General features: G+C 36.3%; 1 protein-coding gene and 1 long non-coding RNA gene across 4 annotated transcripts in view; one reads left to right on the top strand and one right to left on the bottom strand.

Annotated features, from left to right (window-relative positions):
- LOC123871379 (LIM/homeobox protein Lhx1) overlaps positions 1-26,752 on the top strand; it is a 98,666-nt gene that overhangs the window by 35,425 nt on the left and 36,489 nt on the right. For all 3 annotated transcript variants that reach the window (XM_045915162.1, XM_045915163.1, XM_045915164.1), the window contains exons 4-5: positions 19,200-19,357; positions 19,969-20,187. In XM_045915162.1, coding sequence (XP_045771118.1) covers positions 19,200-19,357; positions 19,969-20,187 — 377 coding nt within the window. The remainder of the gene's footprint in view (positions 1-19,199; positions 19,358-19,968; positions 20,188-26,752) is intronic.
- On the bottom strand, positions 2,027-15,576 carry LOC123871402. The gene is made up of 3 exons (XR_006797264.1): positions 15,522-15,576; positions 11,909-11,912; positions 2,027-2,037 (listed from the first exon to the last, which is right to left on the bottom strand). It is a non-coding gene; the product is annotated as an uncharacterized LOC123871402 (long non-coding RNA).

Below are 26,752 nucleotides of genomic sequence, written 5' to 3' on the forward strand. Positions count from 1 at the left end.
AATAGCCTGAATCGGGAATCGAACCCGCAACGCCTCATTTCATTCAACTTCCTTACTAATCCACAACTCGAACTGTACCTTATGTGCCAAGTATAAAATTGAAAATCTTACTCCAAGCAAGAAAAGAGTTAATTGGTTTCCATAGAAGGCAAAAATCGTATATGGTGGAAGTAATCAATCTAATATGGACCTAATTTTCTAACTTAGTAAAGTTAAATGTTATATGGAATGAGAAAAGAATGTGAAAATTCTTAGTTTCGCAATAATTTTACGACATTCTGTAACCTTAGCCCAGGAGGAAAGAAAATTCTAATGAAGTAATTAAAATTTTAAATTCTTACATCTCAAAGACGACTGTTTGTCAATCGAGGCTTTTTATTAGGGTTCCGTACATTTCGAATGAAAATACGGAACTAGGAACCCTCGTGTGTCTGTCTGTTTGTCCGTCTGTAACAGCCAATTTTCTCCTACTCTCCTGGACTGATTAAGTTGGGTTCACATAGGAATTTTTTTGATCCAAACATGGACGACGGACGTGTAATATAAATAAATGAATTTTCAATATTGAGTCATTTTTGGGGGCAAATTTATAAATTTTTATTCAAATAAATAGTTAAAGGTTTTTAGGAAATTGCTAAAAATTGACCGTCCTCCTTTCCCCTCCTCTCTTTTATCAACTGTAAGGTTATTTTTAAAAATTGATTTGAGTTGTCAAAAATAATATAAAATTATTAATTTACCTAATGCAGGTAGTTTGATAAAATCGATATTTGGCTAATTCGATGTCATACAATCTGTTGCTAGGAGGCCAACAAGATTGAACTTGCATAAATACGGGTGTTTCGAAGGTTTTAGTTTAGTCTCCTTCTGAGATTCGGAGCGATATCGCATATTTTCGGTATTTGGATTGTGAACTGGATAATTAGATGTTGTGATAGCAATCACGCTCTAATTAAATTACTTATTTTGGCATTAGTTTGTTTAGATTATAACTCTCGGATAACCTTACACATTAAACTTGTGTTTTTTTGTGTCGGTTTTGGAGAGGACATTCCAATAATTCGATAAAAATATTTAAATAATACCTGCTTTTCTGAGTGACGCCAATAATTCAGAAGTGGGATGTGTCTCACGTTGTCTTAATTTCGCTTTGGTATCTTTTTGTAAACAACCCACATTTGATTAAAATTTTTATTGGGTTTGATTTGGTGATTAAAATTTTTAGTTTTTTTTAATAATTTAGTCTTTTGTGAATTGGAAAGTAATTTGCAATGAGTGGTTCAGATTTTGTATACATCGAATGAGAAGTTAGTCGTTTGGATTTATTGTTGACTTGATATTAAAACTGAGAGTTCGGCAGTTCAAGGGTAGGTTTTAATGATTTGACGGAGGGCAGGATAGCCCATGATTTGGATTTGACTTAGGGCAAGGAAGCCCGCGACTGACATGACAAGATTGATTAGAAACACGAGGACGTGTTAAATTCAGGACGGCCGAACTGTAAGGTTATTTTTAAAAATTGATTTGAGTTGTCAAAAATAATATAAAATTATTAATTTACCTAATGCAGGTAGTTTGATAAAATCGATATTTGGCTAATTCGATGTCATACAATCTGTTGCTAGGAGGCCAACAAGATTGAACTTGCATAAATACGGGTGTTTCGAAGGTTTTAGTTTAGTCTCCTTCTGAGATTCGGAGCGATATCGCATATTTTCGGTATTTGGATTGTGAACTGGATAATTAGATGTTGTGATAGCAATCACGCTCTAATTAAATTACTTATTTTGGCATTAGTTTGTTTAGATTATAACTCTCGGATAACCTTACACATTAAACTTGTGTTTTTTTGTGTCGGTTTTGGAGAGGACATTCCAATAATTCGATAAAAATATTTAAATAATACCTGCTTTTCTGAGTGACGCCAATACAATGAAATCATTAAAGAATACATAAAAATAGTTCTTTACTTGGGATAGATTAGGTACAGGTAACCTATGCGTAGTCTATGGTCTTAAAATAACACGGTACTTAAATCTCTCAATAGTGTGCTTACAGACTTACATAATTATGATCGTTGTACGGAACCCTCTCCCCGTGAGTTCAACTCGCACATGTCCGATCTTTAATAAACTATTTTCTTTGTAGAGCGGAAACTAAAATATCATTCTTAACTTTAAGAAGGAAAATATTTATGGAAGGTATGAATTACACGGTCGAGTTAAATTGTGATAAAAATATCCTTAAAAATTGGCCATACGATCTCTAGCTACCGTATCAACGGACCTCCTTCACTTTATTGTTTCCAAAATTTTACGGCCACCACTAAATCATTAAATTCCGCGAAAAACTAAAGCCTCGCGATTCGGGGCCATGAATTTTTAAATATCCTTTTGATGATGTTTATTTATGTTCTCCGAACGAAAATTACCATTAAACTTGTTCAAACTGCTTTATCACTGTTTCTCACAGCGCCTCTAAAATATTGGACCGTATGTACTTAAATAACAGAAACAGATCCTGAGGCGGTGATATTAATAATGCGAAAAAAAAGAAAAGTTATTCAAAAATCGAAGCGGCAAACATCGATAGACAATAATGGAGAAACAAAGAGGTAAAAAAGCGGGAAGAAACCTGTCGACGCCATGTTGTGTGGCACTCGGCCTTCACGCCTCGGCCGCCGAAGATAATCTTTGAAAAAAGAACGGAACAGGAGGCACTCGAACTGAAATATAAAAAGCTTTTTGTCGTGTTGATTTCATGGAAATTGCGGTTCTTGTGGCTACTGAATAAGGATTACAATCCTGTAGAGTGGTTGAAGAGTGATGTTGCTTTTCTTGTAACGTTCGTTCGGGTGAAAGAAAGAGCATCGTCACCGTGCGCCTGCGCCTTCGCTGATGACCTGTCAATTCCGCCTTGTATGTTGTACGCCGGGCTGAAGAAAAAAGTGACATTAGACTTGGCCATCTATTATTTTGACTTTAAGTGGGGAGATGGAGTTGAGATTGATCGTGTTTGGCTCGGCCCTTTTAATTATATCGCATTCAGGCTTTGTGTTGGAAGTTTCTACTGTGCGGTTGATGCTACCTAATTTATATGCTCTTGTAGGTAAAGTATCTACATCACATTAATCTTCTATGCATCCGGCTACTTTCTGTTTGCTTCTTTTTTCTTGGCCTTGTATTATTAGTTGGCCACGGCAAGAAAACTTTTTGTTTTTCCTTACATTTTTGAAGTGAAAACTTCTTTAGGCGTGTTGGGCGATTTCGGGATGAGAAAAAACTAAGGTCGGTCACCGACATGCTAATGTTAATAGTGCTCGGATTATTACCCATACATGTAAATACTGAAGGAATGGTAATGGATTTAATTTACAAATTACTATACCTACTACATTCATTAGGTAATTGTAGTTGTAGGAATTAAAAAAAAAGTATCTACTAACTACGTACGTTTTTTTGGAATTTCAAGTCAAGTGTCGCTATGTTGTCGCTCGCGTGGAGCTGCGAATCAGCTTGCTTATTACTAACGTCGCTAGTGTGACAATACCAGACCTACTCGCAAGTATAAAAGTTGAAAACTAAAACCCGACTACGATCGTCTTCATAAACGCTGAAATATTAGGTAGGTATAGTAAAATCATTTTTCTGTCGCTTCGTTTTGTCGTTTTTAATGTTGAAGTACATTTATACTCATAAACTCAGATTTTTTTTCCTCTTTCATTTGACATCCTCCTCAATACAATAGCAAAAAAAATTTTTGGAGACCCCCACTTTTTATTGACATCCGTTTGGTCAATTTTTTCGTATAAAATATACGTCGCCTGGACCTTTGCAACGAGTCAATTGACACTTCATTCGTCAAAATCGGCTCAGAAGTTTAGGTGTTACGGTGGAACACACGGAATCTGGATACAAACATACATACATAGGCTAAAATTATAACCCTTCCTTTTGACTTTGCCGTAGTCGGGTAAAAAACGTCTGTATAGTTCGGTGGCCATGGCACCGCACATTGCTGATTCGGCACGCCCCGCGCGTACCTTCACTACACGCGTGCCTCGTCTCGTCTCATTGTACGATTTCGTATGCCCACTCGTCATTACTGTCGACCGTATACTTGACGACTTCTTCATCTCCTGATTTATTTTATAAAAGTAAGTAGGAAGTAGTTACGAAAGAAGCTTTATTGTATGCATAAACATTAAATACTTACCTAGGTATAATATATGGCTTCGAAATTTGAATAGCTTCGTATAACACAATACCTAAACCAAGGAAATATTTTTATTATAAATTTGAAAAATATTTGAATTTCATGTCATAACAATATCATGGCAATCTCACACTAAGCAGTTAGTATAGGAGGACAAAGTTGACGATAGCTTAATTGGCGGAGGACGCTGGAACTGATGCCTTATAGGTAGACCGTATGAGGTAAGTCTAAGTACTAAGTACTTAGGTGCAGTAGGACAATCAAGTTTGGACTGATTAGCTTTATAGGGTTCCGTAGGTACCTCAAAAGAAAAAATTGATCATTATAGAATCACTTCATTGTCTGTCTACCTGTCTGTCGGTTTTGTCAAGAACCGGGAATCAAAACCTACTTATTGGGTATGGGTCTTCCCGTTGACCTAGAATCATGAAATTTGGCAGGTAGCAAATTGCAATGTCTTATAGCAAAAGTAAAGGAATAATCCGGAAGCCGGGACTTTGTGGTTTCATGAAAAAAAATTTGTGTTCGCGAAATAATTAGTTCACTACAAAATAGCGCTATCGGTCACCTTGCAAATACCTAATTCCTATAATGGTTTGAGATTACTTGTACGATGGTGCGGAACCCTTCGTGTGAGAGTCCGACTCGCACTTGGCCGGTATTTTCTTCATGAGCACGTGTCAACGCACATGATGACAAGACTAGATGAATGATCCTCGTCAATCGTCATTAGGGTCAAGCATGTATTTATCGACCTGTTCGACACCGTTTTATTTATTCTGCGATTATGTCCATTTACACTTTTTGCGCTCATCTGCATGAATTGTCTTGAATCTTGATGTGCGATTTCTTAATACATGCAATTATCGATTACGTAATCATCTGTAAAGGCTTTTTCTGCAAATTACTGGTTAGCTATGTGCTGTGTGGTAATAACGAAATAATTATACGTAAGTATAGCTACTTAGTACTTATTTACTATTATTGTGTTGATGTTGAACCACAAATTAGGTAAATATAAGTCGGTACGTACCTATATAATAATACCGAATACAATACCTACCCATCTTAAAGGTACCTATATACATATGTATTATAGGTATCTAATGCAAAACTTACAAGTAATCAATCTATACTAATAAATAAAATTGGAGTGTCTGTCTGTGATTTCGAAATAACTACCTCATATTAAGCTCATATGGTTATTTGAACGATACCAACACTAAATCACACGTTTTTAAAATTTTTGTCTGTCTGTCTGTCTGTCTGTCTGTCTGTCTGTCTGTCTGTTTGAAAAGGCTAATCTCCGGAACGGCTGAATCGATTTTGACGGGATTTTTACAGACAAGTTGAGGATTGACCAGGGCGTAAAATAGGCTACTTTTTTAACCGACTTTCAAAAAGGGAGTTGTGTTTTTCTACCTATGTACACCGAAATCTCAGAGATTTCTGAACCGATTTGCGTATTTTTTTTTTTAATCGATAGAGGAACTATGTGACATTGTTTCATAAAAAAATTGGATTCCAACTCCTCAATCCTGATGCTGTAGGGGACCTCACCATCAATACTGATGGGATTTAGAAACTGTCGGTTATAAATTGATTGATATTGAAGGTATCTGTACCATGTAAAGACTTTGTCGTTGACCTCGAGGACCCAACTCCTCAACCCTGATGCTGTAAGGAATTGCATTCCTAAATCCTGGTGATCCCTCGGGATTTTTTAAGGATCATCCGTTTAAATGTTTTTACGTGATACAGAAACACGTTGCATCCCGGGGACAGGCTATTACGGATAGGCTACTTATGTCCTGGGAAATCAAAAGTTCCCACGGGATTTCAGACCCTAAATCCACGCGGGCGAAGCTGCGGGCATCAGCTAGTATGTCAATAAGCCCTTACATTTGATAGGTATATAGGTACTTATACTTACAGTTTGCAGAACTTTTTTTTTAACTATCAAATTTGTCGTCCAAAAGTTACCCTGATACTTACCTGTTCAATGTTCACTGTGGTAGCTGAAAACTATTAATTCCCAAATTGCCCTTGCTGGGCCTCGAACCCGGGATCGCCCACTTATACCATACACTACCACAGCGCTCACCACTGTACTGACTGATGTTCGCATCAGTAGTTCAGAATTCAAAATTCAAATTCAAATTCAGAATGTTTTTATTCAATTAAACTTTTACAAGTGCTTTTGAATCGTCAAAAAAATCCACCACGGGTTCGGATGCCGTTCCTACCGATAAGAACCAGCAAGAAACTCGGCGGTTGCTTCAATTTACAATAATATGCCATACTGTATAGAATGCTCTTCCTATCGAGAATAGGCACCTACCTAATCATTAAGAATCTCGACGACGAAGTTAACGTCTTCGATATAAGCACGGTATAGCGCGGCTGCTTTGTCCTGTAAGATTACAAATAAATAAATAAATCTTTATTCGCTCTTCAAAACATAGTGTTTACAAGCTTTTGTGTGAGGCCCTGCCTCCTGATTTAGTGAAAACTGTGTTTTGAAGAGGCAGTGTCTTCCCATAATATATTATGCAAGTCAATTCGGAAAATGACTCATATAGGTATAATAAGTAGATGGCTTGTCATATTCTGTCGAATCTGCATAAAGAATATCGGAAAATTATAAAAATGGGTAAGGTCAGGGCACATGCCCTCGCCGCGGTCACGATTTGCGGTTATGTTCCTGTTATTATTGTTATTTGTACGTATCTAGATACCTACTTATTTTTGATTGCACAGTTAGGTAGGTGCCTACTTAATTCCTTACGTAACTGCGAATGTTGTACAAATAAATAGTTCCGTAATCGGGTATTTTTTCCGACATTTTGAACAATGAATCAAAAAATATTATGCATAAAAAATAAATGAAAATCTGTTTTAGAATGTACAGGTAAAGCCCTTTCATATGATACTCCACTTGGTATACCTAGTTATCTTACTTTGAAAATTGAAAATACTAATTATTTATTCATGAACACATTTAAATATTTTTTTTGTGATGTTACCACAAATTCACGATTTTCGGCGTTCTTCCTTTAAGTACTTGTGCTATGAGACCTACCTACCTGCCAAATTTAATCATTCTAGGTCATCGGGAAGTACCCTATAGGTTTTCTTGACAGACACGACAGATGGATAGACAGACAACAAAGTGATCCTATAAGGGTTTCGTTTTTCCTTTTGAGGTACGAGACCCTAAAAAGTCATTGAGTTTGATAAGCTAGTATTCAAATGTGAGCGAAACTACAGCCAAACTTTGTTTGAAGCGCACTACGATTAATTAGACCCTGTACTGTATTGTAAACTTCAAAAGAACTACCTAAAGGACGTACAAAATAAATAAAGCACAATAAAGCCACCGCACACGCACGCCAACAATCTCTACGGTCACGATTTGTGGTCACGGAGCAATTGTTAATACAAGTGAGTATATCTGTAGATACTTGTATACTTTGTACCTAGTATAAGGCAGGTAGATAGGTACGGTATATATTTGGTTTGCATGATGTTTGCAAGATACATTTCCCGTCCATACTTGTGCCATTTCGCACCAATCCACTCTTACAACAGAGCGTTTTTGTATTGGATTACTTATCTATACTAATAAATAAAATTGGAGTGTCTGTCTGTAATTTCGAAATAACTACCTCATATTAAGCTCATATGGTTATTTGAACGATACCATAACTGAATCACACGTTTTTAAAATTTTTGTCTGTCTGTCTGTCTGTCTGTCTGTCTGTCTGTCTGTCTGTCTGTCTGCCTGTCTGTCTGTCTGTTTGAAAAGGCTAATCTTTGGAACGGCTGAACCGATTTTGACGGGACTTTCACAGGCAAGTAGAGGATTGACCAGGGCGTAAAATAGGCTACTTTTTTAACCGACTTTCAAAAAGGGAGTTGTGTTTTTCTACCTATGTACACCGAAATCTCCGAGATTTCTGAACCGATTTGCGTCATTTCTTTTTTAATCGATAGAGGAACTTTGCGACATTGTTTCATAAAAAATTTGGAGTCCAACTCCTCAATCCTGATGCTGCAGGGGATCTGACCAATCCACGCGGGCGAAGCTGCGGGCATCAGCTAGTCCCAAATATTTTTCTCACAGCACAATCCTCTAGAGAAGAACCTTTTATCCGAACCGAGGGTTTTGTACTTGGATATTTTTTCCGACATTTTGCACGATAAATTAAAAACTATTATGCATAAAAATAAATAGAAACCTTTTTTAGAATGTACCTACAGGTAAAGCCCTTTCATAATGATAGGTACCAAACCTATAGTTATCTTACTTTGAAAATGAAAAATACTTACCTACTTACTAATTATTTGTTCATGAACACATTTTTTTTGTATTGTATCGACAAAGTCACGATTTTCAGATTTTTCCTTTACTCGTGCTATATGACCTATCTACCTGCCAAACATGACAGACGGGCAGACAGACAACAAGGTGATCCTATAAGGGTTCCGTATTTTCTTTTGAGGTACGCAACCCTAAAAAGTCATTGCGTTTGATTGGCTAGTATGAATACTAGCCAATCAAACGCAATGACTTTTTAGAGAATGAGAGCCAAACTACAGCCAAACTTTGTTTGAAGCACACTACGAATAAATAGACCCCTCTTAACTAAGGTAAACTCTCTGGACGAGATGACGGCATAAACATTTTAAAAACGCATAAAATCAAATGCCAATCATTTTGAGCTATTTACTAAAACCATTTATCAAGTTTAGCTCTCTTAGCATAAAGTTTCACATGACGGCTTAGTAATGAGTCCCGAAGTAGGTACATGCGAGAGACATGATGGATGACTGACAAGACTTGTGGTTGTGGAATATGGATACCTTGTCTGGATAAATTCTTTCCCCAGCTGTATACCTACAATGTATGTATCTACCTACTTACATAGATTACGTGAAAGCTTAGAAACAGAGTAGGTACTTAGGTGTCTACCTATAACACTTCGATTTTATACCTGTGATTTTAGTAGGTAAGTATCTTCTATCAAGACACACGGTCGTGTGTCAAAGCCAAGTTCCAATAAGAATCTTATAGGACTTATCTTACACTTTTATCTGAGGAATTTTGACGTTTTAATAGATTTGCTATACTTACAAAACTTTCAAAACCTCTTTATTGCTCAGGTAAAAGTTATTTTACGATTGAAAAATCGTTAGGTAGATATGCCTTCCTGTTTATGAGCGGTAATAATCTAGTGTTTAAGGCGTTGACCTCATCCTTCTTCTTCTTCTCTCTGGGCTGGTTTCCGCACTTAAACGTTTCCGTCTGTTGTGCGTGTGTTTTTGCGACCTCATCCTTATTTGGGGGTTCGATTCCGAGCATGCACGTCAAACTTTCGGAGTTACCTATGTGCGTTTTAAGCAAATTAAGTACCTAAATATCACTTGCTTTAATGCTAAAAGAAAACATCGTGAGGAAACCTACATTCCTGAGAGTTCTCCATAATGTTCTCAAAAGTGGTGTAGTCTGCCAATCCGCACTCGGCCAGTGTGCTGGAATATGGCATGAACCCTTCTCGTTCTGATAAGAGACCCTTGCTCGGTCGGAGCCTCGTAGGCTGGCGAGTGGCGATGGGTTGAAAGGTACCTACTCGTATCTAATGATGACGGTATGAGGAAGGTATCTTCCTATGGATACACGATCTATCCTATCCTCCTATGGATATGGATGTTCGTAAGTAAGTAAATAATACGAACCATAGAAAGAAATATATAGATAGGTAATCGTCTAACATTGTAAGTATTTTATATCCTACATATTTATGGTCGAAATTAAATTTAGAATTCCAAGCAGACCCTGAAAACCGAGAAAACTAACACATACTTACCTACTTACAAATACTAAAAAATGTACTTAATAAAGTTTAATTCAAATTACCTAGGTAGGTACTTAGTTACTTAGTGAAAGTACCCTCTACTATCAATTTCGTCATCATTTTCATATTAAAAGTTCATCTCCAAATACAAAGGGTTTCGTTTACGATATTCAATAACATCAAAAATGATGTACACCACCAGGTCAAGACTAGCGACCTGGGTACTATAAAGCTTCTTAATTTACAAATAAACAAAGAAAACCTCATAAATAACGGGAAGAGCGTCCGTAAAAGTAATATGTCAGCGTCCCCGCGGTCATTAGAGACGCCATGTTTGATCTAATACAATACTGTGCGCAGGCGCATCCATGGCGTTAGCTGTAGGATTACCAGATAAAAACTTTTTTTTGGTGGGACATTCTTAAACTTCATCAAAGAAAAGTTTAATTTTGGTTATTACCTACATTTCACTTACAACCAGTAATTTTCTAGGTAGATTAATTACAAGGTAAGTTATTGCCATTATTTTAATTATTATTTAGAGGATAAAAATACATAGAAAATAAGTAGGTTTCTATATCTAACACAGAACACTACACAAGCCATTAATAAATCTGATAAAAATTCTGTATATAAAAAATTGCCATTATTTAGGAGAAATTAGTCTTTTTTTTAATGGTTTTTGCAGATTTTGCTTTGTATCTTACCATGCCAGTACTTATTTCACTTTGGATAAATCATAATCCTATTGTCAGAAGGTTTTTTCTTACACATACCTAGACACCAAATTAAACAACAATAAAAAAATTGGTTTCCGTGCCATCGAACAAGAAATAATCCTTTTTTTTCATGGCGGCTACAAAATTTTGACAACTTTAAAATCTAATACAAACTTTAAAAATTATATTATGGGTATCTATGGGTATTGTTGGTCTTGTTACGAAGTATAACAATAGAAGGCTATCCTGAAAACTTCGGAGATCTAGTCACCTTACACGGTAGACAAATTAGTAAGCTATCCATCAGATTGCTGTGAAAAATCGGTGTTAAATTATTTTTTTATACGCGCCGCAGCGAATTCTACGACCTCGGGAATGGTTGTAACGAATGATGACGACAACGAATCACTGGGTAGGTTAGTTTAACCAGACTAGGTAAAAATCGACGGAAAAATTTCATTTATATGCACCTTTTAGGGCATATTCATGCTGTGTTTAGTTGTTGCTGCTGAGATCTATACCTAGAGCGTACCTGCCTACTTTGACTTTACTCAAACTTGAGTTTGAGTTAAAATGAGACTGTTTACCTATGCCAGCGATACTTACTTACTTATAAGGTTGTCTACTATTATCAGTGATTCAGTTTTTTAATAGATCTCAGCCACAGAGTTCCTTGTACCTATTACAAAATACCTTCTTACACGCGTACGCGCGCATTCAGTGTCTGGTCCGGCCAATCTTATATCTGTGTAATGTGGGCCCGGCCTTTAAAAAGTATTATAACAGTAAAAAATATCCGTTCGAAAGTTCACAGTCATCGCACCCACGTCCGCCGCGGAGGCGCCGCGAATCAAAAGTTCCTAAAAACTCAACTCATGCTACCAAGCTGTTTAATTGTATCTACCCTCCCATTGCTACCTGGGGAAGTCACGTTCTCGACTACCTTTGTGATGCCGCCAGCTTTGTTTGACCCTCGACCCTCTCGCTGAATTTGAGAAAACATCAGCAAGTCAAGAGACTTGAGATAAGTAGGTACAGTTTGGATTTTAGCTGAGTACTTATAGGCATTTAGGTAGGTACGTTTTAGGGAAAATTAGGATTTATGTGCATAGGTACATACCTAATTAGGTATTATACCTACCTAGTTCCTAGATAGGTAAGTACTTACTATTGATGGCTGGGTACTTAAACGTAGGTATACCTACCTTAATAGGCAGCTAAAAGAATCATGAATTTTACCAGATGTAGGTAGGCTACTCTCAGTACTTAAGTAAGTAGGTGTCTTATTATTTACTTAGCTTAAAGCAAAGCCTGTTTGTAGGTCTCTACATTGATTGGTTTCGATGAATGAAAATGTATAAGGCTTATCAACGAATAGGTAGGTAAAGTTCATACAACTCTCTATTTGAAAGACCACGTAGTAAAAAGCAAACAAACAAAATTTTCGAAGCGTAACAATCAGAGGGGAACTTTAAAGACCTTTTGAAAAATCGGCGCGGATTTCCCGCAGACGGCAGACGAGGCGAATGGAAATGACATTTTAAAATCGGCTCGAATCTATAGGCTGTTTTACATATACGGATGTTCCGCACGCACGTTCCTGGCGCAACGTCGATAAAAGAGGGCGTGGCCGTCGCCACCGCATCCACCAATCACAATTCAGGTTTCGACGTTTGCGTACAGCGCCCTTTCATGTGTGCCGCATCACTGAAGCAGTGTGCGTGCCCCCTGTATTATACATGGGCGTATAACTCCGTATAAGTACACGCCGGTAGCCGGCTTCACAAAGGTTCCCATATCTTTTATGTTCTAAGATTCTTATCTCGCGGTTTCTTATTTTACATTTAAGATGGTGGTCTCGAATTAACGGCCAGCCCCATAAACACGCTATAACAAACTTTAATATGCCTGTAATACGAAATAATCTGTGATTTTTATAGCCTTTACCCCGCTAATAGGTTGTTATAGATCCTTAGATAGAGTAACGTATTTTTTTTTGGAAATTTATTCGACTTTTTTGATTGAATTGTTAATCGGTTCTAATTGTTGATTAACATTATAGATAACACCCGTATTCACAAACGTTACTATGAGATCTCATAGTGCGCTCGAACGCATAGTGTAGGTTCCACCAATCTAATTACTGTATCACGTCAATTTAGGTACAAGGACCTAGTTGGTGGAACCTACACTATGCGTTCGAGCTCACTGTGAGACCTCACAGTAATGATTGTGAATACGGCTCTAAGATTATTAGCTACGTAGGTAGGTAAGTAGCTATGTTATGCTTTCACACGAACTGGCTACCTTAGCCACATTCCTAAATAGGTATACCTAATCGCTTTTTCGGTAGACCTAAGAAACGGAATAACTAAGCTTATCCAAGAATTTTTTGCACATTTGAGACTTGAACAGTTTACGCTACTTACTTACACCTACCACAAATAATTGCAAAGTGACATAAACTTTTACCTACTAAGTAGTGCCTGCTGTTATAGGTAGATATCTATTAAATTACCTAAATCTCTTGAGAAGGTAGGTAAATTTAAAAAAAAAATAGTTTAATAAGAATCTACAACGGTAAACTAAAGGTGTCAAAGCACTCGAACTGAACTGCAGCGGCACTGCGCGCCGCGGCAGGCGCGCTGCCCATACTTACGGCCGTATTCACAATCATTACTATGAGGTCTCACAGTGCGCTCGAACGCATAGTGTAGGTTCCACCAATCAGAACATTGTAAATTGACGTGATACAGTAATCGGATTGGTGGAACCTACACTGTGCGTTCGAGCGTTCATAGTAACGTTTGTGAATACGGGTGTTATTTTCGCCAGCCGCGACGCGCGGCAACGGGCGCTGAAGCGCTGTGCAGCGCCGCTCTAGTGCGATATGCTCCATACAAAATGATAGAAGTAATATTCTGACTCGATGTGCCGCGTAGTGCAGTCTCGTGCAGTGCAGCTGCAGTTTAGTTCTAGTGCGTACGCACCTTTACTGTTAGGTAGGCAGTAAGTACCTACCTACTTAGTAGGTACTTACCTAGTAGGTACCTACCACTTCACAACTCTACGAACATAATAAATGATAACCACGTGACTATGTTCTTTCCAACCATTTATTTTAATTTCAAATTAAAGAAGCCACAAAATTCAGTTTAAATATGAAAGGGAGAACGCGTCGTTCGAAATTCGAACACAATAAAAGGCAGTTTTACCGCCAAAATTCGATTAGGGAGAAGGGATGGGACAAAAGAAGTCGTTTATTTGGGGGCGGTTTAAAATTGATTTCGGAATTGGGTATGCATCCATGTTTTACGTATTTGGCGGTTGCTGAAAATTCTGAAAATTAAATCAGACTGTCAAAAGTAGGTACCTATAGGTATAGGTAAAGGTAGGTAGGTAGGTAGGTAGGTAAGGTAGGTAGATAGGTATCTCATGAGATTCCTAAAATTAACCAGTAGATAATAATTTTGTTATTTGAAAAAAATTCTTTGTCTACGGCCTACGCAAGATCATGTGATTTTCTTCATGAATACTTGCAAGCTTTTTTCATGAATATCTACTTACTTTATATCTTTGTTGTATCTATTCTACTTCCTTTACAACCTCTCGCACTGCCAGGAGTCACTGGTAGAGATCTCTTAAGAAATAGGTAAGTGTTTCACTGTCCACTTTTTCTTTCTTTTTCTCTTTATCGTTACAACTTTCTGGTGCGGAATGAAAAATAAATAAATAAAATAGGACTTTTTATGTAGGACGGTAGGTAGGTACCTAATAGGTTCCGACCTCTTGCCAAAGCACTAGCCTACTTAGGTAGGTAGAGTAAAATGTAGATCTCTTCTTAGCAGCGCTCCTGATGGTGCAGATCGGTTAAATGCTAAGTAAAAATACCTACTTACCTACTTACAGTTTACAGATGTTTCTAAGTAGGTATCTATCAGGAAAATAAGCACGAAATTATTTCAATAGTGTAAGTAAGTTCATTATTGAAATAATTTTGTTTGGCATAGTTTTCTAATAGGTAGACTACCTAGCTATTAGAAAATTTTCTTTTGATTCTTTTAATCGCTTGAGATTTAATCGCCTTGTTACCTAAGTAGAGAGTCTATATAGATTCTAAAGTCTACACAATATGCACTTGTTCTACAGTGCTAGCAAACCGTGTGAAGTTACTCTCCACAATTGTTTCAGACCAGATCGCACTCAATGAGGGCAAACACTCGAAAGTAAAACGTCCGGGCATAGAGGGCTCTCACCCTCCCTGCTAAGCAAACACTTCGTTGGTAGGAAAAACTTGAGTGGTTTGCTTTGGAATTATATCGATGTGAAAATAGTCTTTGATCGTTTGATTGTTTGTTTACATGTGAGAAGTGTTGTAGGTAGGTACCGATGAATAAAATTTTACAATAAACAATTATTTTTCAATATTAAAACAGTTTTATTTTTATTTTTCTTGCATAAGTATACATAAAAACTTTGCTGTGTTTTTATGTAGGTACTTACTGTAGGGAGTTCATTTTTATTTTTAATAAATTTTAATGAAGTCCTGTTGCTCTATTCCTACTACATCGTATCTAGGTATTCATTACTGAAATACCTACTAGTCTTTCTTTTTGTTGTGATATAAGCTGGCGTTTGACGTCAGAGCAATGATGAGGTCTAGGTTGAAGTGCGCTTGCCTCTTCACTATTGCCTTGAAGGTATTCAAGTTACTCGTATATCTTAGTACCTACTTGGGGCAGGAAACACGGACGCCGGAAGAGCATTCCATACCTTAGCGGTTTCGTACCTATGAGAAACGTTGAGCAAAAACGCTTCGTACATAGACATACTTATACCTACCTAAGGATGCCAGGGAGTGTATTCTAGTCATAATGTTGCAGAAAGTCCGAGTTAAATTAATGAGAAAGATTTTATGGATTGGTTGTATAATTGGTTTTCTTGTACCAACAATCTCTAACCTTTAGTGTACTTAGGTACCTATAGTCAGTGCGTTTCAACCCTCATTACTCATCTTCACAATGAGTTGCAGTATTTGAGTAAGGGTCAGTCCCTAAAGTAAGCCCACTAAAAATAGGGAAATAATAAGATTAATAGAAGCTAAGTTTTCTAAGCCAACTCATTATCGGCACGTAGGTAGGTACCTACCTTACCAGTACCACGTAGGTGCTTATAGGCACCTAAGTGTACATAGTGCTTGTCTCTAATGTTATTTTTTTGGTTAGGTAAGTATTGGTAAATGATAGGACTAGGAAGGCCCCCTTCAAATACAATTTTTAATATGTTTTATTTATTAAAAATTTATATTTTAATTTAATTATTTTAATTTTCTTCTTTGAGCCACCCATTTACATATTATTTTTAAAGAAGATATTATGTTCACTGAGTCAGAAGTTAGGTAGGTAATAGGTAGGTATGCCAATGCCGTATCGATCGGCCAATTATCCAGTAGGTAAGTAGGTAGGTACCTAGGTAAGGAGATGTAAACATTAGATTTTAAAGTCAACAAACTTTCCAATTGAACTGTTCCAAGTAATAATACCCCAGTATTTTACAATTCAATATTTTATCCGGAAAGTTTGATGGAATGGAACTTTCGTCGACAGATGTTCTTGGTCACTGCCTCTGGCTATGCCGGGTCGATCGTCATTACTGAGCGTAGGTAGGTATACTACTGTTTATGTTAACAACTTGATATACTTATTTAACTTAAGTATCTATATTCGCTTAAATGTTTAATGTGACCACATGTTGTGAATTTCCTCTGCTCACGATAAGCTTCCTCTTCGTTTTTTACGGTTCCGTAGGTAAAATGAAAAACCGGTCAAGTGCGAGTCAGACTCGCGCACCGAAGGTTCCGTACTCGGGTAATTTTTCCGACATTTTGCATGATAAAAACCGATCGATATCGATAATGTTTTCTAAGATTAAAATTTTCAAAATATATTAAATGTACAGAAATCGTTCAGTTACAGTTTTATTATAACTACTAGCGACCCGCCCCGGCTTCGCACGGGTGGACATTTATTTTTTCTATTTTCCGGGATAAAATATAGCCTATACGGATTCGGAAGAATCCCTCTAAGTAATGGTAAAAGAAATTTTGAAATCGGTCTAGTAATTTTTGAGCCTATTCAATACAAACATACAAAAATACAAAGGTTTCCTCTTTATAATATTAGTATAGATAAATAGGTAGATATACCTATGCTTAAAAACTTTCAGTTAGGTATAATTCTCAGTTCATAAAACACGTCATGTAACAATATACCTACCTACCCACAGATTTACTTACCTACATTACAAGCTAGCAAGTAAGCACATATTATATTTCTATAAGCTACTGTCTACAATACTTACCCACTTTACTTATATCACAAGCTATCAAGTAGGAACATATCTGTATTTTTATAAGCTTCTGTCTACAGAAAATCATTTTCCGGTCCGCATCCACCAAAACTAAACGTTTTTGCGGCTAATTCTCCTCCCGCTGGGGGATGCGAGGCGAAATTACATTTTTATTCAGTTAAACGGGCGAAGGGTCGAGCGATTGCTTTTTGATAAGTCAATTTGGTCGCACAGGACTATTACAGGATATTGTATGCAAATGTTGTACTTAATATTGAAGGAACTACAGAAGCGGTAAATTACAATTGTTAGTAGGTATCTATTAACATAAGTAATTTCAAAATTATAGGTCTTTGTTTCAACTTAACAGTTCCTTCATCAAACCTATATCTAATTGTGAAAATAATATGGTAAAGAAACTTATATTTCCTGTCGAAATCTATAAAATACCTAAAAATGGTTTATTATTGTATTTGCATATTATTTTTAAATAATCGTACGTGGAAGGAGAGTTTTCCGATATTATTTATTAACCCACTATTAGGTATTGCCATCAATGAAGAATAGACGCAGAGTGAGAGGTTTTATATTTTCGAATATTTTTACTACCAATGACTAAGTAATTTGCAGTTGACTGTGGTCCCACTTGATGTTAAGTACCTAAGTCAACCCTATTGCTATGTTTTTCTGTCGTATGGTATAGAATATAGCTATTAGCTACCTAGATGTGCTGTGAAAAATTTTCAAATTCAAAGATTCGAAGCGATTCATTTCTTGCATGTCATGTTGCCAGCAAAGTAGCATCGTGTTTTTATCTCTTTATCACTATAATACCTAAATTAAATCCTATAGACAGCGTTGTGTCCGTGCGTTAGCCCCGAGATCTGAGAATCGTTTTGTGTCAAGCGATCGCAAAAAGTGCAGTCGCGGGCTCCATTGTAAACGTTTTTATGCGACTGGGAATCCTTATCAGCTAGTTTAGTAATGATTTTCAGTTTTGCTAAGTGATGAATTTGCTTTCCTCATGGCTCTTTCATATAGAGCAGTACACAGTGCGAGGTGAAGCACATACAGTTACTAGGGATACCCTGCTCTGTGAGTCTGTGAGGCCTTAAACGTAGGTAACTAGGTTAATAACTTTTCACAGCAAAAGATTTAAGAGTGTTGTAGAGACCTAAAGAGCCTAAGGAGGAGATTAAGTTGAATGAGGAACGGAGGTAAATTGTTTGTGTATCATACATAATATAGGTAATTAATAATTATGTAATAGTACCTATTACAGTACAGTACAACAGTAGTAATTAATAATTATGTAATAATATTACATAATTATTAATTACTTAATACTTATTTTTTTTTCCGTTACTTTAGTTTTTTGTTGTTTATGTTATTTTATTTCTCTTTTTTTTCTGTTATTTATTGATTTTGTTGTTGATGTTATTTTATTTTTTGTTGTTTCTGTTATTTTTTCTGTGTTTCTGTTATTTTTTCTATGTTTCTGTTATTTTTTCTGTGTTTCTGTTATTTTTTCTGTTGTTTCTGTTATTTTTTCTGTGTTTCTGTTATTTTTTCTGTTGTTTTTGTTATTTTATTATTTGTTGTTTAAAAATAGGATAAAATGGGAAAAATAAATAAATGAGAGAAAATGTAATAGAATACATACCTATATAGTACGTCTACTTAGAAAAGTCAATGTAGGTACTTACTTAGGTTTGTCGGCGACAAAATACCAAAAGATAGGTACGTCCAATAAAACGTAAGGCTCTATTACCTACAAAAGATGCTTTTTATTTAATAGGTAGGTGATGCCAGCGACTTCGTCGGCGTGGATTTAAGTTTTTGAAAATCCCTTGGGAAGTTGGCTTTTCCGGGACCAAAACTAGCCTATGTCCTTCCCCGGAATGCATCTACTATGCCTATCTCATACGAATCAAAATTGTTAAAACGCACCCGCCAAACTAGCAGATAGTCAGAAACATTCTTATAATATTATTAAGTATGCTATATAGTATGGATGGATTGTGAAGTTAGTAAAAATTACCTTATTCCTTTGTTCCAGCTGATTCACTTCTCGGCTCAGGTACAGACGACGAAGAAGAAGAAGAATCGAGAGCGGCAAACAATTCAAGTAGTCCAGCGCATGCACCGCATCCAGCATTACATTCTGAGCTATCACATAATGGGGATACCAAACCGCACGAGGATTCAGAAGACCAGGTTGGTATTGTCCATATGCACATCTTTAATCCTTTATCCTTTAAAAATAAGAAAGCTTGGGAATGAGATTGCTTTAATAGCTCTGATAGTGGATAGAAGATACCTTATAAGTGTTATTGTGTGATGGTGAACTGGATAATTCTATTTAGAGTAACTAAATAGCATTACCCAGTAGATTTTGTTGTGGACTTCTTTTCAGACCAGGGCGCGTTTGGACCATTGACTACTCGTAGGTTTAAAAAAGTATGCCCATAAAGTTTACCAATTTTGAATAAGATATTTTGAATTTTCATGCCAGCCTAAGAACAAGAGTATAGGTACTCTACTTATGTTTGGATTTACACATTTACACGAACTTGGTATTTAAAGCACTCTTCTCAACTCACATTACTTTCCTCTCTCAAAGATTTTACCAGTGGTCCAAAAAAAGTTTTTATTACGGTTAGGTACTGTACCGGTTGTTAAGTATAAGAAACGCATTAATTAGGTTTAAAAAAAAACTAAGCAAGGTTAAGCAAGCAATAAAACAGTATCTCAAAATGACCATCCCATATCACATGCATGGGGCTATACCACATGGTCGCATTCAGTTGTTTTTCTTTCCCTACCAGGGTTCGTTAGACGGGGACCCTGAGACCCGGGACTCGCAAGCGGAGAACAAATCACCTGACGACGGCAACGGTGGCTCGAAACGGAGAGGTCCTCGGACGACGATAAAGGCGAAACAGTTGGAGATCCTAAAGTCAGCGTTTTCGCAAACACCCAAACCAACGAGGCATATACGGGAGCAGCTGGCGAAAGAAACGGGGTTACCCATGAGAGTAATACAAGTAAGTATTATCATCAAAATTATTAGGACTGATTTACATTGCTTCCATAATATTACAGCAAAAGACGGTAGAATATTAGTGCTCTTCATACGAAGATCTCATCATGGCTTTTATTATACACAGTTTTTACTAACACAGCTGTTACCGTTTCCCTTTGTATATTTGAAGAATTAATAAATTATTAAATAATCGTAAGCCTATCTTGCAGTAAAAAAACAGAAAAAATGCTAGGTATAAGTACCTACCTAGATGTGAATGCTTTTGTTTTATCTTAGAAATAGGTATCATTGGGTGGTATTACCTGCATTTTTCTGAATATCTGGTTTGCTCTGCGAACATGTTATCCTTTGATAACATGTTCGCAGAGCAAACAAGTGTTTTGTGAGAAACAAAACTTGAGCAGTTTCTTCTACAGATTGCCTATCAAAATAATAATTTAAACACTTTTGTTGAAATTATTTTTTTGATAGGCCATCTGTAGAAGAAACTGCTCAAGTTTTGTTTCTCACAAAACACTTGTTTTTTTTAAATTTTTTTTTGTTTGTTTTTTTAAATTCCTTTAATTTTTGTAAAAAGTTTTATGGAACAATTTTGAAATTAGAAAATTGACACGAGCTTTTTGGAAAATTATAGTGTTCGTCGGCAAAATTACGAAAAATACTGTTCAGTAGTTAAAAATTGACGATATGCCATCATGACGGGCATATGAATCGTTCGCAAATTGAATATAGCGCGTCCATCCGCTCGGGAACGCTGGCGCTGACATGACAAATGACCTAATTATTATCGAAGCGTAAACTATATACAGACAACAAAATGTTCGGGACTGTATCGCAGATGATTTACCTACTGAAATTTTTTTTGCTGCCCTAAAAAGGTTTAGAGCTGCGTACTTTTTCTGTGACTAATCCTTTCCTGGGTGCAAATTTAGCACAGTGATTATCAGTTTTATGAACTTTAATCTAACTTAACACATGGATCCGCGCGATTCTCCACACCATAGCAACAGATGTCTGTTAAAAGAACCGTCCGACGTCGTCACGCTTTTTGCCCTGCTTCCTCTTTGTTTCAGTTTTTGTTGTAGACGATTTCCGAACGAAAAACGACTACTCCACGAACTTATTACTTACAATAGTTTCTAAGTAAGTTACTTAAACATCTAATCTTGGTCTTGAATAAAAGATTGGTATTATAATAAAATTAAAGCCCCTTTGATAACTATATGAGGCTCGGAACAGTGAATATACCTAATATTATGAGGCGTGTTATGCTATGGTTATACTCCATACTCATCAATATTATTGCAGTCCTGTTTTGAGGAAATATTGGTGGTATTGACAAGATTGCAATAGAAATAGAAATGATTTTCTTAAATAAACTTTTAAAAGTGCTTTTGAATCGTCCAAAGAACTACTATACATCAATCTATTAAGATGTTCTTGAAATCCTGCGAGCCAAGAATCGCGATATGGTACTGATGATTCAGGGCGTCATGATTATTCGTATAAACTAGAATCAAAGCAGATTGTGCACAAAGCTCATTTTAAAAGCTTTCTACAAACGTAGCTAGCAACAACTGATAGATGTCTACTGCTGGATATACCTAGTACTTATCTACTCTCTTGTACGGACTTCCATACTTCCACTTCCAGCGGTTCCTTATGACTCGTTTGATGTCGTCAGCAAGCCTCGATGACGCTATTATGATAGTCGTAGAGCACTTTCAAATACCCTATAGTTGATTAATTATGCACAATGCAAGTCTATTTTTAACCCCCGACCCAAAAAGAGGGGTGTTATAAGTTTGACGTGTGTATCTGTGTGTCTGTGTATCGGTGTATCTGTGTATCTGTGTATCTATCTGTGGCATCGTAGCGCCTAAACGAATGAACCGATTTTAATTTAGTTTTGTTTGTTTGAAAGGTGGCTTGATCGAGAGTGTTCTTAGCTATAATCTAAAAAAATTGGTTCAGCCGTTTAAGAGTTATCAGCTCTTTTCTAGTTTTCTTGTAGAAAAGAAGGTTAGATAACCGTTAGGTTCATAATATTATGTCAATAGACAAATGTCAAGCTGTCAAGATGGACGTTGCCTAAATACATAATTATTTATTTGAAAATGATGTTTTGGAAAACTCAAATACTTTGGATCGTCGGGGGTGTTATAAATTTTTAATTTACACCTTGTTAAAATCACCTTTGTAAAGTTAGTTGTAGGCGTGCCGCGTGGCGTTCTCCAAAGGCGGCTTCCCAAAGATAAATATTTGTATAAGCAAGTGTTGTGTATCAATATTAGTTCAGTAACAATGTCGGGTATGTTAAGTGGGTTCATAAACAACTTTTTTTGCTACCATCCGTCAAGTCCCGCCAGATCGCGCGTGTCAAATGCGCATACCACATGTGGCATAACTGTTATAAGTTTTTGTCTAAATATTCCGGAATTAACTAGTTAACACCGGTGCGTGTGAACGATTGGACATATTTGAAGAGTCGATTTTCGGTTCCTTTGAAGTTGAATATCTGGCTATTTCGGTTGTTCTTAAAGTAATAGAATAATTATATTAAAATTTTGCAGTTCTATTAAATAGTGCTAGATCAACGATCTATTATTTTTCTTAGTGGTAACTTGGACGTAGGGCTGTTTTGGTTTTCAATGTCGCGTTACCGCATGCTAATGTTAATAATGCTCGGAGTGGCTACCCTAAGGTTGATGGTTTTAATTTTTAATTAACTAACTTAATTTGAAATTAACTAGTTAGGTTTCATTAATTTGAAAATCCAAAAAAAAAACATTATTATTTCTTAGTTTTAAGTTTTCACTATTACTGACAGCAGTTCCCATTGACTGTCAATTTTGTTTTAATTAATACCTACTTATGGTTTTCTGATCTGATATGGATCTGATATGAAAAATAACTGAATGGATATAAGTAAATCTTCATTGGTGTTCCTCTTCAGGTACCTTTTAGATATTTTCCTTATGTATACCTTCTTAGGTAGATAAGTATAGTAGGTAATACCTATCTGCTCTTCCTTTGTCTTTGTCTAATCATATAACATGCTTAAATCCATTTCAGGCGTCAATTGTCATCCCTCTGATGTATCATCAGTTTAGATATTAGACAAGCAGATATTTATAAACGTCTTACAATACCGTTACCGTCACACAAAAGAAACTCCAAAATAAAACGACCGTCACTCCACCTTAACGCGATGTCATCCGACCGCGAAACGAGAAAAAAAGCGAAGATATTTTAATAAGTTCATATATCGTAATTTCTTCAGTGTGACGGCCCTGTCGCCGTACGTCGCGCCCTTATTGGCTCATATTTTATTTTGACAGCTCGAGTAGTTAGCGTCCAGGGCTGTCGATAATGCTAAATGAATGTTTATTCGGTAAATATTGAGTCGTAATGTGGAGATGATGACGCTCAATTTCGGCGAAATGTAGGGTTAAGTATGACAATTTACTTCAGTACCAACTACATTTATTGTAAGGTTATTTTAAAAAATTGATTTGAATTGTCAAAATAATATAATAGTATTAATTTATCTAATGAAGGTAGTTCAATAAAATCGATATTTCACTCATTCGATCTCATACGATCTGTTGCTAGGAGGCCAACAAGAGGGAACTTGGATAAATACGTTTTTACATTTTAATCTCCCTTTGAGATTTGGAAAGATTATTGCATATATTTGGTGTTTAAATCGTGAACTGGTTAATTAGATGTTGTGATAGCAATCACGCTCTAATTAAATTATTTATTTTGCCATTCGTTTTTTTGAGATTAAACCTCTCGGACAACCTCTACGAGTTGAACCTGTTGATCGCGTAGGTTTTGGGAGGACATTCCAGTAATTCATTAAAATAATTAAAATAATAGGCACCTGCTTTTACTGACACGTTGATAATATTTTTAGGGTTCCGTACCTCAAAAAGAAAAACGGAACCCTTATAGGATCACTTTGTCTTCTGTCTGTCTGTCTGTCCGTCGTGTCTATCAAGAAACCTATAGGGTACTTCCTGTTGACCTAGAATCATGAAATTTGGTAGGTATAAATTCAAGTTAAGTACATTGAGAATTGCTAGATCGTCGGCGTTATAAAGACGTTACGGATGGGATCCATAATACATAATGTAACGAATAAATTAATTCACACCTATTCATTTACTCGCGATGCGGAATGTCATCGGTGTGCAGTTACGTATTACAAATTACCTCATTACTCAAAAGAATATTCACCGCCTGTAGTTATAACCATTAACAATTTATAACATGGTCATTAATCACTATTAATTAGTCGCTAAACAATATTCCGCTACATGCACATGCAGTGAAAGAAAAATAATCGTAATTACCTACGTGTCAATTTAATTCTAGCTTTATAGAGTTCCGTACCCGAAAGGTGCCAACGAGACCCTGTTAACTCCGTCTCCTATTATTATATTCATATTAGTCTCCGTCCGTTCGTCCGTCTGTCTGTTTGTCAGTGGGTTGTATCTCGTGAACTATAAAAGGTAGAGAGTTGAAATTTTCACGGAATGTGTATTTCTATTGCCACTATAACAACAAAATATAATAAGAAATGGCTGCCATGAAAATTATAAAGAATTAGTGTTGTTTCTTGTATGATGGTACGGAACCCTTCGAGTGCGAGTCCGACTCGCACTTGAGTGGTTTTTCGAACTAGGTATGTGTCCTGCTCATTGCGATTTCGGCTTCGCAATGTGTTGAGCTATGTCGGTTCTCCTAAGGATCTCCTTATTTTTGATTTGACCTACCTACAGATACATTCCAAACAGCTGTCTCCATCGCCCGCTGAGTGGCTCGGTGCTAAAGTTTCACAAAAGTGATAGGTCTAAGGTACATATACCTATTAGGTATATCTAACAAATTACCGATTTTTGGATTATTGCTTGTGACGTGAGATCTTGCTTATAATATATTTCTAGGTCAATGGGAAGTAGTCTATCCATTATAGGTTTTGATTGATTTTTTTTCATCTTTGATAATATTTTGACTTTAGAAACTTGATTTTTTTTCAGCTTCAAGGGCCCAGACATAAGACGTTCTGGGCACTCTGCCTCGTTACAGTGATTTGGATAACATTTTTGTTTTGTAATTTTTATATTTAAGTATTTATAGTATTTGTGAATATTGTGACTAAAAAATAAATTAAATTAAGACGCGTTTGATAGTGATTTCAATTTTATATCTCCATGCATTCCTGAGAAAACGGGTCTTGACAGACAGATAAAAACTGGCAGACATACACACAGATGGTCAGACCGACAGACGGACAACGAAGTGAGCCTATAAAAGTTATTTTTCCCTTTTGAGGTCCATAGAGCATTGGCAAAACTTCAAGGATTACAACAATGTAGATAAATACATACATAATTATGAATTATGAATATATGTATGTATACATAAGTAGTACTTAGGTATAGAGTTTGCAGTGTTTCCCACGGTAATTAGAATCAATTAGACACGCTATCACTGCCACTTATAAGGTTAGCTTTGTTTGTTAAAAACATTAGAAGCAGATTAGAATATTATAACATCAGTACTGGTAGGTACATGCACCTTTACAATGTAAGTTTTATTAAAAGATTAGCTTACCTAAGTACTTATATGTATTTAATAGAGTCCATAGGCGCAACACATCATCAATTACAGATTATTAATATTAGCATGTCGGTGATGCAAACTTGAAGTTACTAACTATAGGTAACCCACCTTAAAATCGCCCAGCGCGCATTAAGAAGTTTTCACTTCAAAAAAACTAGAAAAAGATTTTTATTCAAATTATAGGTAGGTACTTTGCTCAATTTAAATTAATAATTACGGAATTTGAATTTATAAAGGTCCTCATTAGTAGGTATCTATCTTTAAAATTTATTACAACTTTATGGTTGGATTATCTATTTTATGGTTGAACCTCATCAAAATTCACCACACTACTAAATTAAACCTACCACATACCTACCTACTACGTATAGTTTGTAGTTTGAACTACTTTAATATTAAGAACTCATAAACAACTTTAGTTCTGCATCATTCGTTTTTTGGGGTTCCGTACCTCAAAAGGGAAAAGAAACCCTTACAGAATCACTTAGTTGTTCGTCTGTCTGTCTATCAGTCTGTTTGTCTGCGTGTCTGTCAAAACCCAACAAAGAAATCAAGACGTGTAGTGTACTTCCCGTTGACCACGTAACAATGTCTTAAAGCACAAGTACCTACGTACGTAAAGGGAAAAATCGAAACCTGTGAATTTGTGTTTACATCACAAAAATGTATTATTTCTTTTACGATGGTACGGAACCCTTCGTGTGTGAGTCCGACTCGAACTTGCCGGTTTTTTAATGTGGATGCCATAAAGAGAAAGTAATATCCACACGGAAGCTAGCGCCGACTTTTGATTGATAGAGCCCATTAGAACTGATAAATGGTTGTCAATGTGAACACGTTATTATATCACTGGGCAGTGATGTGATGCACGGCGCGCCCTGATAAAATATAGGTATGTAACACCTTAGCACATGAGACCTTAGGGTGTGTCA

This window comes from Maniola jurtina, chromosome 13, assembly GCF_905333055.1.
Source record: "Maniola jurtina chromosome 13, ilManJurt1.1, whole genome shotgun sequence".
Taxonomy (NCBI): domain Eukaryota; kingdom Metazoa; phylum Arthropoda; class Insecta; order Lepidoptera; family Nymphalidae; genus Maniola; species Maniola jurtina.